The sequence below is a fragment of the Callionymus lyra genome, chromosome 4 (genome assembly GCF_982586985.1).
Source record: "Callionymus lyra chromosome 4, fCalLyr1.hap1.1, whole genome shotgun sequence".
NCBI classification, from domain to species: domain Eukaryota; kingdom Metazoa; phylum Chordata; class Actinopteri; order Syngnathiformes; family Callionymidae; genus Callionymus; species Callionymus lyra.
The window spans coordinates 30,537,720-30,552,755 of NC_141821.1; the positions used below are offsets into that span (position 1 = coordinate 30,537,720).

Here is a 15,036-nt window from a genome sequence, read left to right on the forward strand (position 1 = left end):
ACTAAGCACCGCCCGCCGACGTAAGACAAAATTCCCAAATGAAAAAAAAAAAAATCGCCGCAGACACTCCCTCCGTCCCTTGGTGGGAGACAGGAAGTTGTGTAAAGCGCAGGAAATTACAACCAGACATTGACGGTTTGCTTTCAGAGTAAAATAAAAATATTTAAGATATGATGTTTAAAATATCTATTTTCTACACCTTGCTTAACCGTCACATGTACATTTATTATATGTAACGATTTTTATTTTCTGAATTCAGATTATTTTACCTAAAGGCTGTTTTATTTGAAGCATTAAACTACATTTGCCTCTACATTATGACATTATGACATTATGACATTGAAAAAAATTCCAATTGCAAGATGCATTACATTTGGTAACTAGAACTTGTTGTGATACCAGGCCGAATGCTACGTTTGAAACTCGGGTGAATATTGACCGGAAGTGGTTTTGATATGTATTGGTACTTGACAGTTGTAGTAACAACCAGCGGATAGCTTCCCCGGAACTCTGCAGCCGTATCGGCTCTGACTTTTTCCACATCGGGGTTCGGACCAACATGGCTGCTTACGGATGGAAATACTGATGACTGTCCGAAAGATCGCCTCGATTTGTACGATGGTGAGAATTTAGAATCGGGCTTTGTCTTGGATGTCCGGTGCCGGGCGAGGATGCATGCTAGCTCACTGCTAGCTTAGTGCTAATCACACCAACAGAGAATAATACTGTTTTTAAGAAAGTTGTAAAGTGTTACTATGGAGCAGATCGATAAATCCACCGATTGCGTTATTCCAACATATATTTGGTCTGTGATAAAACATTCAAAGGGATTGTTAACAGTTATTTTTTTTGGTTGTAGTTTGTTTATGTTAGAAGGGCAGATGAGTTGACCAGTGACAACTTGCTACATGAGTTTTCTCATCCAAACTTTACCTGGATAAGTAACATTATTGTCTGATATTGTTGCACTTTACTGAGAACACACATCTGTGACTGAGTCAGCACGTTTTACTGACACTACAAAACTCAACCTATATAACCTGATGGACGAATGAATCACTTCCTGTTGCAGGAGGTTTCTCTGGTTAATGTGCAGGAGCTGGTTAACGAATAGACCCCCCCAAAAAAACTGTTTTATTACTAACCTAAGCAAGGGGCAGTTTCGTTTTCAGTCACTGATAAATATTGAATACACATTCAACCATTTTGAGTTTGTTTTAGTGTGTCCAGGTATGATTTTGAATAAGAATATTGAGATTCAATAACGCGTATTAAAAGCTTCACTTTCCTTTTCTATATTTCTCTTACACCATTTTCTCTTTTAACGTGAAAACTTGAATGAAGGCTTTTTCAAGAATTTCAGGGCCTGAGATGTATCGGGGGGACAGTCGCATCCAGATAAATTGACAGATCGAATAGAGGATGTGATTCATTGAAACATTTAATTTGTGCAGTCACAAACCATTTTTTCTGAGACTTCCATTAAACTCTATTATTCAGAGTGAGTGTTATGGTATTTATCTACAAAAAGAGACATCTGACATCTTTATAAGGATGCTTTCTAGGTGATTTCTGTTGACATTTTCTAGAAATGTAGTGTATTAGTTGGTGAAATAGTTGCTGGAATGTCTTGAGAAATAAATATTAGGAGTCACCAACCATGACTAAATGAGGACGCTGAAGGTTTTGTTACACACTCTGTACCACTTTAAACATTTGTGTCATTTCAGTTCATATTTATTAACTTTTTAGTGAAATTATAATATTTTGATTGAGCACTTATAAAACATTGTCTGTTTTCCGATCCATCCATAGTACAAACATCCCTATTTACTTGTGTTATCTATAACGTTATTGGAAGTGGTCTATTGATTTCCATTAAAAATGAAGCTCGACTCTCAAAAAAACAAGCCCAGTCTCATGAAAGTGTGTGAGATAAGTGGTCTGTTTTCACTTGTGGTCTTGACCTTTTGTTTTTGAGTAAAGTTTCCATGAGCTTCCGGAGCTCCCTTAAATAGCCATTGCTCCTAAATGAAAGTTGACCTTTTTGTTTGTAAACAAAAGTCCAGTAGTAAGAAGGCAGAAAAGGCTAAATTTTCACAATTAACTCTACGTCTTTTTGCAAGAGGGTTTGGCAAACGTTTTTCTGCAACGGTGTGTATTCTAGAGTGTGACTGACGCCGTCTTGACAGCATGAATGTGTGCGCTCTGACAGCCATAAGCTCATCTGTGCACTGGTAATTTAAGACTCAAGCCCACACACATCAGCAGCAGACAGTAATACTGTTAAGCATTAGCTGCTCTGGACCAACACAAACAAAACTAAATCCTGTCAAATTTGAAGAGTTTGTTTGCTGACTAGTGGATGAACTCAAGGCTTCTTTTTTACTTCGCTGGTTTCAATAGATATATCTGTTATTTTCTTACTTTAATTAAAATATTGAAACTGTTGTACTTGTAAAGTACGTATGAGAGACATGTCACTAATTTTTTTACCAGAAAATGATCGATGATTAGGAGATTAGTTATATCATTGAGAGAAATTGGGAGAAAGTTTTAACCTCGAGTCAAAATTAAATTAAATGTGAATCAGAAATCAAGGACTATTTTTATTGTTATGAAAAGACAGCACAATAACAGCACAGCCGACAAAAACAATTATAAATAAATAAATATTAAAAACTACATAAACACTCAAAACTTGCTGTAAACTTTATGTCCAAGTGAAAGAAACCCACAACTTCTTCATCCTATTCTTGTGAATTGGCAGTAATAGCCATATTAGAAAACATCTAGTCAAAGTAGAAACAAAAGCTTTTTTTGGGGGGGGGGAATAGAAAGGAACACATTGTGTCAGATGCAAAGTGAAATCGCTTCTTTGCCTTCATTGTTCTGTGTTCGTCAGTATCGCTCTGACATTCATTGTTTCTCTGCTTCCACAGGGCGCCAATGCCTCAGCCTTGGAAAAGGAAATAGGACCGGAACAGTTTCCTGTTAATGAGCACTACTTTGGATTAGTCAATGTGAGTCCAGACAAATAACGGTCGATAACGAGAGATATTTTCTCTGGTCTTCCTAATACATTGTTAACAACATTTTTGTGTGTCTGCTTTCCAGTTTGGGAACACCTGCTACTGTAACTCTGTGCTGCAGGCTCTGTATTTCTGCCGGCCGTTCAGAGAGAAAGTGTTGGCTTATAAGGTGAGTGACTAAGGACACACTTAATTTCTTTGGCGGCTGAAGATCGTAATGATGGTATACAACCCCTGCATGATAACAAACATGGTGCTCACACTTTCATACATGTGACCCAACACTTCAAATTTAAATTCAGTAAAAGTTAACACTTTTTTACCACTAAAACATTTGTAGATCTCATGTATCTCATTTCTTCTCCTGCTTTCCAACCTAGTGTCCCATCCTGGCTATATGATACTGAGCTATTTCTTTCTTCATTTGTCAACCCTACAGCCAAACTATACTTTGTTAGAACGGATCTGATGATCAAATTCTACGTCTCAAAATGCTTATATTGTGTTGTTCCTCAGGTGCAGCCTCGTCGAAAAGAGTCGCTTCTCACTTGCTTGGCGGACTTGTTCAACAGCATCGCCACACAGAAGAAGAAAGTCGGAGTCATCCCTCCCAAAAAGTTCATCTCGCGTCTGAGAAAAGAAAATGGTAAACACCCTTGTTTTGGATCTGTTGTTCACTCTTGTGTAATGCTAGAAGAATGCTGACGACGGAGCAGCAAAGAGAGAGAAGAAGTTAGGAAGGACTTCTTCAAATAATCCCTGCATTTATAGGTTTATTTCGGGTTTGAACATTTCAACATCTCTGATTATTCCCGGCTCTTCATTGCCTGTCAACAGCTGTGAGAGTCTGACATCTTCATATTGATCTGAAATTGCAGCAGCCAGGTGGACATCATTGAGCTGTGACTTCCTGTCACTGCAGCCTAGAGGCAAATCACACACAAGTGCTTCGAAATGTAGAGTCTAAATGAATGTTTCATGGGCGCAGATTGACTTCCTCTCACTGCTTTGCTAACTGGCTGGTAATTAGAGAGTGAGACAAACAAAGATGAGTGAGGAGTGTTGGAAGTTAATTTCACAGCTGAGGGAATAAAGACGCCAGCCAAGTTCTGCAGAGAAAGAAAAGCCTTGATTGACTCGTCTCTCATTACTTCGTTCAAACTTTTGTATCGTGTGTCTTCCAGCCTGAAAGTCTCAATTAATTCAGTTTACTTTCTCTGTCCTCTCCGTCCATCTCAGAGCTGTTTGACAATTACATGCAGCAGGACGCCCACGAGTTCCTCAACTACCTCCTCAACACCATCGCAGACCTCCTGCAGGAGGAGAAGAGTCAGGAGCGCCAGCAGAACGGGAAGCTGGTGCAGAACGGAGGTGGAGGAGGAGGCGGGGTGAGTGCAGGAGGCGACGCAGGAGACCGGGACCCCGGGAAGGAAACGCAACAGACGTGGGTCCACGAGATCTTCCAAGGCACGCTGACCAACGAGACCCGCTGTCTCAACTGTGAAGCTGTAAGTGTTGGCAGCGTGAGACGATGCATTAGAAAACAGTGGTTGTTTTATTTAATTCCAGGCTGGTAGAAAAACTTATAAATTAGCTTTGTTTTGTCATAGGCAGGGAGCGTCTTTGTGGTATATTGCATTTTTGAGAACAAGAGTCATGTGAAGGTCAGAAATAATAACTTTGCAAATTGCAGCACTTGATCATTACATTGTCTTGGCTCTTAGCATCGTTCAAAATGTCTCCCAAACTCTGATTCAACTCCCAAAATCTAAATGGCATTTGAATTGATGTTGCAAACAGGAAGTAGAATTAAGACTCAAATTGAAATTGTTCTATTTCAGAATCGTGATTTCCTGTATGTTTTGTACAAGGATCATTACTCTAAATATCATAATGGAAATTAACTTTAAAGTATAACAATTTAATTTTTCCACAGAAAAATGTAAAAGCATCTTTTAAAAAGACAGTAGAGTTTAAAGTTATCAATGAATGGTGGAAAAATTCCTTTTTTAAATCCAATTTTCAAAACGTTTGCCAAGCTTTTCATTTGAAAGTCTGTTAAGAAATAGACAGAACTGTTTTTTTCGAAAAAAAATCACAAGAGTGATTTAGCTATAAGGAATTAAGGAATTAATCTGGATTATTATGGATTTGATTCTACTTTCTGTAACTCTTCCTATTTCTCTGCTACTGCAGGTGAGCAGTAAGGACGAGGACTTCCTGGATTTATCCGTTGACGTAGAGCAGAATACCTCCATCACACACTGTCTCCGGTAACATCCTCTTTGAACATATACTTCACACATACACACATTTTTCTAAACATCTCATCTCAACAGGGGCTTCAGCAACACAGAGACTCTATGTAGTGAGTACAAGTACTATTGCGAGCAGTGCCGCAGTAAACAGGAAGCTCAGAAAAGGTGGGTGACATCATCGTGTAGTGCTGTTGTGTAGTACACACCACAGTACACACTACAGTCCTTCTTGTGTTAACTCTGAGTAAATGAACGGTCTTCGTCCTCTTGACTCTCAGGATGAGGGTAAAAAAGCTGCCGATGATCCTCGCCCTCCACCTAAAGCGCTTCAAGTACATGGACCAGCTGCATCGCTACACCAAACTGTCCTATCGCGTCGTCTTCCCTCTGGAGCTCCGGCTCTTCAACACGTCCGGGGACGCCACCAACCCGGATCGTATGTACGACCTGGTGGCGGTGGTGGTTCACTGTGGAAGGTCGGTGTTTGGGCAGTTTTCAAAGAGAACTTAAAGTTTTGAAAAAACTCTGACAAAGTCTGACAATGTCAGGAATCATTATTGAAATCTTCCTGTGTAGCGGAGCAGTTAAACATGACCATTAGATTGTGGTTATTTAGTATATTTAATTGCTAAAAACCCACATTATTGTAAATGGGTATCTAATTATTTTAAATGAATTTTAAATCATTTTTACTAGTTATTCATTCAATTATTTAATGTTTGTACGTACGAGTACCTTAATTTATTATTATGAATTTATTTATATTTTCTTGTATATTATCTGTTTCCTTTTATGACGTATCTAGACCACAAAATAAATGTTTTGTTTCCAAAGCACTGGAAGAGTTTTCTGATTTAAAACAAATTACTTTAAAAAGCTAAATAAAATGAAAGCATCTGTAGGAAATGTTATTCAAAAGTGCTGATTTAAGGACAGTTTGTACTCAAAATGTTGATTCTTGTAACAAAACTCTTTCAAACTATGACGGTATTTTTCATTTTGAAATGTTTTGTAGATCTTTTAAATCATATAGAATGTTTGTTAAAGTATCTTGGATTAAAAAAAAAAAAAGATCTGTAGCTGTTTTTTTTTTAATCAAATCTGTTGTCCAACCCCTGCAGCGGTCCCAACCGAGGACACTACATCACCATCGTCAAGAGCCACGGCTTCTGGCTGCTGTTTGATGACGACATCGTCGAGGTAGAGAGTCTTCTTTTAAATGTTAAACGTTCAACAATTATCTACCAATGTGTTTCAGTTTTATCTCGCGGGTCAAAGTGACCCGGTGTTTGAGGTATCCCTTGTGTTTCCACTGGGTCAAGGTGAACGACCTCCACCACTGCATATGTATTTATGGGAGCAAGGAAGATCGTACTGGGTCACCTTGACCCAGAGATGACACAAGGGCTAGGATACTGTAAAGTCTTAACTCGTGATGCTATAATAGAAATCTTTATCTGCTCCTGCTCCCATGTTAATGCTGCATCTTGGAGAAAAGATTAGCAGAACTGGCTGTGAGCCGTTGATGGCTGACTCTCTTGCAGTCGTTATTGGAGCGATAAAGGGGAAAACAATCTCAAGAGGTTCCTTGGCAGCAGATGTCAAACAGCAGCGCTCTGAGGCGACATGGTTTTGGCTCACACTTGATCCTCCATGCTGAAGGCTGCTGGACGCAGGATAATGGCCCTAGATGGTTTAGTAAATCACGTCTCTCTCCCCGACATGTCTCCTGGCAGGGTGCTGACCGTTCAGCAGCAGCTCAGGGAAAATATGTTTGGAGTCAGAAACTTCCACAGTCAACTAGTTTGATTAGAGCGTGAACATTTTTGACTTTGATAACATTTTTTCTATTTACAGATTACATGCAACTATCATAGTCTTTATTTAAACTAGCTCATGCTAATTGGGCGCTCTTCGGACCAAAGCTATTAAAATGAAAGGACGTTAGAAAACAGGTTAACTCTGCGATGGCCTTGACGGTCTTTATTGTTTCCCCTGGTAAAGTCTCATCATACACACAAGTATTTCCATTGGCCTCCTCTGGAAACACGAGCCAAAATTAAATCTGTTTATTTTACTTTAAGTTAGTCCCGCAGCAGAATAACATTTCCCGCTGTCATCCCCCAAAAACGGATCCTTCCACTCAGTGTGTTGTTCAACTATGATGGGAACGAGGCCTGCTGGCATCTGGTTCACCAGACGCTTCTGGAAGAATCTGATGCTGCTCTGGACAAACAGATCACACACTACACACTGCATATGTTATTGTTGCTAAGTTGCTGTAAATTCATCATTTTATCTTCTCTTTAACTTTACTATGTTACTAACTTGGCAACGTGGTAGAGGTGATTGATGTGCAAAAAGATCGCTTTTGCAATAATTTGAGAAAATAAAGTTCAAGTTTTCCTTATCATGTGCATGGACCTTCTTCCAGGGGCTCAACAACCTTATCTGTACCGCAGATCGGTTAAATGTCCGGATTATTTTCACGGGCCGACGTCCAGATAGAATAAAGTAAAAATACAAAAGCACGACCTACAAAAAAATTACAATAAAGTGCATGAAAAAAACATCTCACCATAACACTGGTTCAGCAAGAGCTCTGGACTGGTTACAACAAGATGTTTGTGTTTTTGCATCTATGTATATTTGATTGTGTTCTCCTAGCTATTAGAGACTTGGTGTCAACGTGTGAGTTTGTGTTTCAGCATTATATATATATATATATAAATATATATATATATATATATATATATATATAAAATGAGTAACCTGAAACTGAAGTTTTATTTCGAAAGCTCATTTTCACTAGTCAAGAGTCACACTCTACATGTCTTTTAAGAGAGAAAATCTGTTCTTTTTTTCAAATAGTAATACTCTCATGCAGAAATAATCAATAGAACAGATTTATTTTCCTTACTGTGCGGCCCAGTAACTGACCACTACCAGTTCCCCGAACTGGATGTTAGGGGCCACAGCTCTACAGCATTTAAAATACAATACCCAAGATATGTAAAAAACGTAAAATTTATGTCACACACACTTTTGAGGACAAGACCACATGAGTCAAATTGAGAAACCACAAAGTTTTCTTGTGAAGAAGTTCTTATTATTGTTGTTCAACTTATGAAATCCCTTTATTTGATTGATATGTCACTGTTTTTGATCAAGTACTTTGTTTAGCAGGGGCCAAATTTGAAAGTATTTGAATCCAAAAAAAGAAATTGGACGCCCCGTGATTTAAAAGATTCTTAATTGCAATTAGCTAAATCGACTGCAGGGGGCAGTAGCGGTCCAGAATTGGCTCATACTGGAAAATTACGATCACCTTGCCTTGTTGGTGAAGATGTCAATCCAAGGTCAGATGGGTCAAATCAGTTCTTGTTATGGACTTTTTTATTTACCTGTGACTTGAAAATGATTGAATCAAAAATCAATCTCTGACAAATTCATTTGTTTTTCCTTCCAGAAAATCGACGCTCAAGCCATCGAGGAGTTCTACGGTTTAACCTCAGACATTTCCAAGAACTCTGAGTCAGGCTACATCCTGTTCTACCAGTCCAGAGACTGACCGGCGCGGCAGTCCACCTCCAGGAGAACTGTCACTCAACCGAGAGGCGGGGCCTGACGCTCAACCTGGTGCTGCCCACTTCAGCGTCCAGGCGTCCTTAAGGGAGGAGCTTAGGCTCGGTGAGGTGTGTGTTTGAGCAGCCTCCTGGATCTGGACCGTGAAATGTTCTGACCCGCACTGAACCATGAGAAGAACCGTGGAGGGACGACTGGTTGCACAGTGGCTGAGTGAGTGGAAGTCACTCATCATGGAGATACGTTTTTCATTTGATCTCATATGGGAAACTTTTCTCCAAAAAATGTTGATCCGGGAGTTTCTTGACTGGTCACATGACATCAAGTGGCGCCAGACCATGATCTAAAGTTAAACTAAAGTTGTATTTTATTCATTTGAATCAGCCTTAGTAAATTAAACCTCTCGGGATCAAAGCACAACCATAGGAACTCTCTCAGCCTTTCTCTTGTTTCTTAATTTATTTAAAAGTCTACTGTGACTCACACAACATACTTTTGTTTTAATATTTGAATGTTGAACTGAAGTTAACGGTTTTTGGATCATTTAACGTTTAATCAAAAGATTAATGCTGATTTAATTATAGTTTAACTGGATGAAGCTCAGTCACGTGAGCAACAAACTAAAATCATTTTCTCTGCTTGATCTTAACAGATATTTACACGCCCATGTTGATTCAACAAAATGATTCCTCATGATCTGATTGTTTAATGGGTCCAAACCTGGAGCCAGAATCATTTTAAATATATATAAATACTGAAAATAATCTCATTTCAACTTCCTCTAACAGTGTCTTTCCATCAGATCTTGATACACTGTGAGAAACCAGTTGAATCTAATTATAATGTTATCCTTTTATAGATACGATCATGACAAGATGAGTCGAGGACTTTTAGAATTGATTAAAATTCATCATTTTACAAAAGTATAAAATCAAAACCTCTTTATTCTCAACATGTAGTTGCTCAAATCTTCACCAGACAAACAGGGTCGAGACCTCAAACGCAGCTGCAACATGTAGGAAAGTTTCTCAAACAGGAAGAAAAGCGCGAACGACTTGAAGCGAACTCTCAGCGATGACTTGTGTAAACAAACGACTCGCTCGAGTCCGTCTGTTTACTCTCCAGGCAGAGTGCAGAGATTTAGCTTTTTCCCAGTCAGCATTTCAACGAAAGAAAGCAGTTTTGATCCGACTGATCTTTAACCAAAACTGATCGGAAACCTGTGTCCGCACAAATCTCTTTTTATTGATTATTAATACAATGAATGTTAATGTTTTTTCTTTGATGTTACACTTGTTTTTACATAAATATATATATATATATATATATATTTTACAAATTCCACTGGTCTACCATTGTAGGCAGCTCTTGATATGTGAGGATTTATTTTATTTTAATTTACGGAGTATGGAATGAGAGATGTTGATGTGTACATAAATACAGATGTTATTATTGGAATATAAATAAATGCTTGCTTGAGATAATGTGCCTGAGAAGTTTCTTTGATTTCTTCCTCAAGTTTTTTTTTTTTCTGGATTAGGGGAATCAAAGGGCAGATTATTGATAAATGTTGGAACTATTTTAACAAAGTTTTTTGTCTGCATTAACTACAATAACTACTCGGGGCACAACAATGTGCTTCTCTTAACGTCCACAAGATGGCAGTATACTCAAGAAAAATACCCTGTAAAATGAATTTGTAAAACCGGTAAAATTGAGAAAAATAAGTTGTAAAAAATTAACAGCAATTATTAGGAAAGTACATTGGTCCTCTAGACAACAGAAAATGAACGTGTTTGTTTAAAAAATATATATTTCTAATGTGCTCTTTGACAGTGTTTAGGTAGATGATGTGTCATCTTTGGTATTATGTAACAGACATGTTGATGATCATTCAGCCACCATTTTTATTTACACACACACACACACACACACACACACACACACACACACACGATTTGTCTGCTCTGTTGCTTCCATGGAGTCAGTCATAACGGCTTTTAACGGCTTTAATATCAGAGGATAAACACAGATCAGAACATTTTTACAGACACATATTTCCGGTAACTAAAGGCATTCTGAACAAAAAACTGCATGAATGAAGGAGTGAATTGGCCGCGTCAGCTAAAAGATAACATGTTCAAATATATACATGACAAGTGTCAGTCCATCCAATAATAATCTCATACACATTCTTATTCCCGACATGATAAAATACATCTTTAAAAATGTAGTCTCCTCACAAGTCACAAGGCATAACTTTATCACCGATGGTTCATGTTTAATGTACAAAATGGACTTTAAGGATAGTTTCCTCATGTATTCAAATCTTGAAGTCATTTTTTCAAATTGTGTTTATTTTAAATCCTTTATTGTAGGTTTAATGATGCAACTGTGGGGCTTTGAAAAACCCACACATCTCTTTGACTGGTTCAGTGGTTTGATCTTTATACACGTAGCATCACACACTCGATAAACCTGATCCTGGTCCCCATCATACCATGGTCTCGGATCCAGACCCTTTCCCGGTGAAGAAGTCCCAGAAGTTAGATCCGGCCTTGCCCTCCTCCTGTGGACTCTGCCTCACCCACACACTGCTGCCGCCGCCGTCGCTGGAGCCGCTGAGGTTGGAGCAGCTGCCGACCCCGAAGCTGAAGCTGAGCGCCGAGGTCAGGGCGCTCCTGTGCTCCGGACCGTCCAGATCCTGACTGTGTTGTCGCGAGGACGAGCTGGAGTGGTGGGTCAGGCTGAGCAGGTTGTGGTGGGAGTGGAACTGGCGCATGTGGCGGATGGATTTACCTGCGGGGGCGTCACCTGCAGAATTGGGATGAAAAAGTATATATATATGTCAATGAATATAATGTTCAACCAAAGCAGATTCTGAGAATAATCATTTTTTATTTAAAAACGTTTTATGAACAAGCCTGGTTTTATGGTTCGTGTGACAGAAGTTATAGAAATCCTTTACTCTTTAATAAAGAAACAATTGTCTTAAAATGCATGTATTCTTTCAAATTCAATTTCAGAAGTTTATCTACTTTCTTGTCTTTCAGCAAGATTTTTCAGATTGTCTGACAAAGTTATTTAGATTTGTTCATGTTTTATTGATTTTTGTGTGATTTTTACTCTGAATTTGTGTCATTTTTGTGTTATTTAATGTCTTGACTATATTATCAAAGCTATACTAACAATTGATATGTTGATCTTTATTTCTTAACCATCTGACGTTAAACAAAAACTTTTTCTGGTTGAGATCCCTGAATAGAATTTATTTAAAACAACCTTAAAGGGTCAGCAACACTTTTTAATGAAGTCCAGCATCAACATTTATAAGTATTGGAGCAAAATACTGTAAATTCTTCTGATGAACCACATATTGTTTTTTACATTTTATGTTTTTTGCACGTGAATTATTTCTGGAGCAATCATCTGAGCTGGACAGCAGGTGGCAGTAGCGTCCTGGAAAAGACAATGTCTACAAGGCGGAGCTGGGTCTAGTACTGCAGATGACCTCATGACCTCCTTGGCAGAGGTAATAATCCTAACTTTGCTTTCACACCAAACACTTTTTTCCAGGTTAGTTAGAAAGTCAAAATGGCTGATCGCTCAGACTGAACTTTAGCTCTTTAAGTACAAAAAAAACCTTTGTTCGTTGATGTATTTGGTTGCGTCAGAATGTGCTTTCCTTTCCTTTCCTTTCTATTTTTTACTCCTGGTGATGCATTTTCATTTCATGAATATGTCATCATAAAATCTGGACTATGGTTCAGATTTTTCAACCCAAGCATGACACTATAGATGTTGCCAGATCTGTGTAACAAAAAAAAACATGAATGCTCCTTGAAAACGTCCCAAACATGTCAATCATACACCTGAGCGTCAGAATCACGTCTCACCGTATCTGGCCTCCTGTCGCCTCCTGTTCTGGTTGAGTTTGAGAACGTTGAGGAACACCTCTGTGGTCAGGCTGCTCTCTCGGCCGCTGCTGTCTGGAGGGAACAGAGGAGCCGGGGCCTCCAGCGGGGACAGACTGCCACTGGAGGCCCCTACTGAGTCCAGAGACGCTCCTGTGTCTCGCCTTCTCCCTGACTCGTTGGTGCCCTCCAGTGTCAGATGACTGCCACTGCAGCGAGAAACAGCAAATGAAGTCTTTCTGCAACCATTCTTTGGACGTTCAAGCAGTGCATTATGGGACTTGTTGAGGGATACTCAAATGTTCTAGTAACAGTTATATATTTTTTAAATACTTGAAGTACTGAATGTACGATGAGGTTCTGGTCACCTTAGTTTCCTTCGGAGAAGATAGTCGATGATGTCCGGGTCGGTCTGGATCAGACTCATCAGAACCTCCTGCTGCAGCTCAGCAGAAACCTGTGTCACAAACACAACCGATACATCAGACTGTTTATGCTTCCATGAAGGAGAGGAAATTCTCTGAGAGCTGACGCACCATGAAAAGTCTTCTGTAGTTCTGGATCAGCACCAGTGTGACACTGATGATGGCGGTGCTGTCCTCGATCCCCATCGCCTGAGGACTCAAGTCTCCGCCTCGCTCTCGCTGCAGCAGGTTCGGCCCGAAGATGACGGCCAGGTTGGCAGCCGTCATCTTGTTGCCGGTTATCTGTGTTTTTAAATAGTTGAAACAAGGTCAGCAGAGAAATAGGAAAGAAGATAAATAAATATCAGATAATTGAAAATGTCATTATGAGTCTTTTTTATATGTATTTGGTTGATAATTTTTATGAGCTTTGGGAAACACATGGACAATTCTGATGGGAGTCCCACCTCCTCTTCGTTGGGCCCGACACTGTCCTGGGCGTAGCTCTGGACGGTGTGCAGGAGCGTGAGGAGGCGCAGCAGCGTGTCACAGTTACAGGGCGGCAGCAGGTAGAGGAGGTGCTGCAGGTACTGCAGCTGCTCGGCTCCTCTCAGCACTGAGTCACACACAAACAAACATAAACACAGAGTCAAAACCAAATACATAGTTTCTGCACAATATTGCTTTGTGTTCTCCTAATAAGTCTTGGTTTAGGTCTGGGTTTATAACATTTATTTTAGACACTGATGGCTTCACCTTTATAAAGGTCTGATGAAGCTTCCTGAAGCAGTGAAGTTATTTTTAGAGTCCACTGGATGGCGGTCTCTGCACTATTTTCCTTAGTTTTAAAAAAATGTTCTGTGAAACATCACAGCATTTTTAACTGATGGCGCCACCTACTGACTACATGAAGCTTCATCAGACCATCAGTAGATATAACACATTTTACAAATCTTGAGTTTTATTTTTCTGGTTAGTTTCCGTGACAAGTTGCTTTCTTACATAAAATAACATTTCTTATTTGTTATTAAGTTTTTAGTTAGAATGTATTCTCTAATGAAAATATTAATCACAGGTACATACATTATATACAGTATATACTATAATTTTGCTGCAAAATTGAGAATGGGTGAAACTGTCAAATAAGTTAATTTATTTATTTGATTTTTTAATTGACTACCAAAAAAAATAATTAAAAAAAAATTGCAAAGTTTACTGGCTAATATTAAGAACTACAGTTATGATCATGAAACATTATTTTGGGTGAACAACTCTCACGACATCTATACATCACAAACATCCCATTTTTTTCTACTATTTTTCTTGCCTTAATTCAGATTTCAGAAAGCTTTATTATTCCCACATGAATCAACAGAAAGCATCTCATCCTGTCGTGTACTCTGAACTTAAACGTGTGTCTGTGTGGCTGTGAGCTCACGGTTGGCGTGCAGGAAAGCGAGGTACAGCTCTCGGGGCAGCAGGGGGTCAGGCATGTCTCTGAGAAACTCTTTGAGTAGAGCTGCTACGTCATGGACACTGTGCTCCTCGTCCAGCTGGACGTCCACGCCCACGTCAAAGTCCTCCCGCAGCTTATGGAGAGAAACACAAGTTCAGCTGAAGGTCGCTGAACATGCACCTTGAAAACAGGATATGATGAATCACATTATCACTCCGAGATTATTTTTAAATCTCCCCTGAAATGGCAGGACATTTAAAGATGAGAAGGATAATAAGGTTTCTAGAGTCACCACATTTTAAAACGACAGAAAATGGTTAATATTATCAACAACACATCTCACTGGATTACTTTTTCTAGTTTTACTCTTTTTTTAAACCCCCATCT

The 15,036-nt window shown here is 39.1% G+C and overlaps 2 protein-coding genes across 3 annotated transcripts in view; one reads left to right on the forward strand and one right to left on the reverse strand.

The window, feature by feature from the left end:
• The first annotated feature begins 472 nt into the window (after positions 1–472).
• Positions 473–10,364, forward strand: usp12b (ubiquitin specific peptidase 12b). Its single transcript, XM_087789686.1, has 10 exons — positions 473–621; positions 2,943–3,023; positions 3,118–3,201; positions 3,549–3,678; positions 4,272–4,540; positions 5,229–5,305; positions 5,372–5,455; positions 5,569–5,766; positions 6,412–6,490; positions 8,760–10,364. The coding sequence occupies exons 1-10, from the start codon at positions 574–576 to the stop codon at positions 8,859–8,861; spliced, it is 1,152 nt and encodes a 383-aa protein (XP_087645812.1). The 5' UTR covers positions 473–573; the 3' UTR covers positions 8,862–10,364.
• Positions 10,365–10,870: 506 nt separating this feature from the next.
• The window catches only part of arhgap36 (Rho GTPase activating protein 36), a 35,209-nt gene continuing 31,043 nt past the window's right edge, over positions 10,871–15,036 (reverse strand). For both annotated transcript variants that reach the window (XM_087789687.1, XM_087789688.1), the window contains exons 7-12: positions 14,632–14,782; positions 13,661–13,809; positions 13,326–13,496; positions 13,158–13,246; positions 12,772–12,998; positions 10,871–11,689 (exon numbers count right to left, since the gene is read on the reverse strand). In XM_087789687.1, coding sequence (XP_087645813.1) covers positions 11,370–11,689; positions 12,772–12,998; positions 13,158–13,246; positions 13,326–13,496; positions 13,661–13,809; positions 14,632–14,782 — 1,107 coding nt within the window. In that variant the 3' untranslated portion in view covers positions 10,871–11,369. The remainder of the gene's footprint in view (positions 11,690–12,771; positions 12,999–13,157; positions 13,247–13,325; positions 13,497–13,660; positions 13,810–14,631; positions 14,783–15,036) is intronic.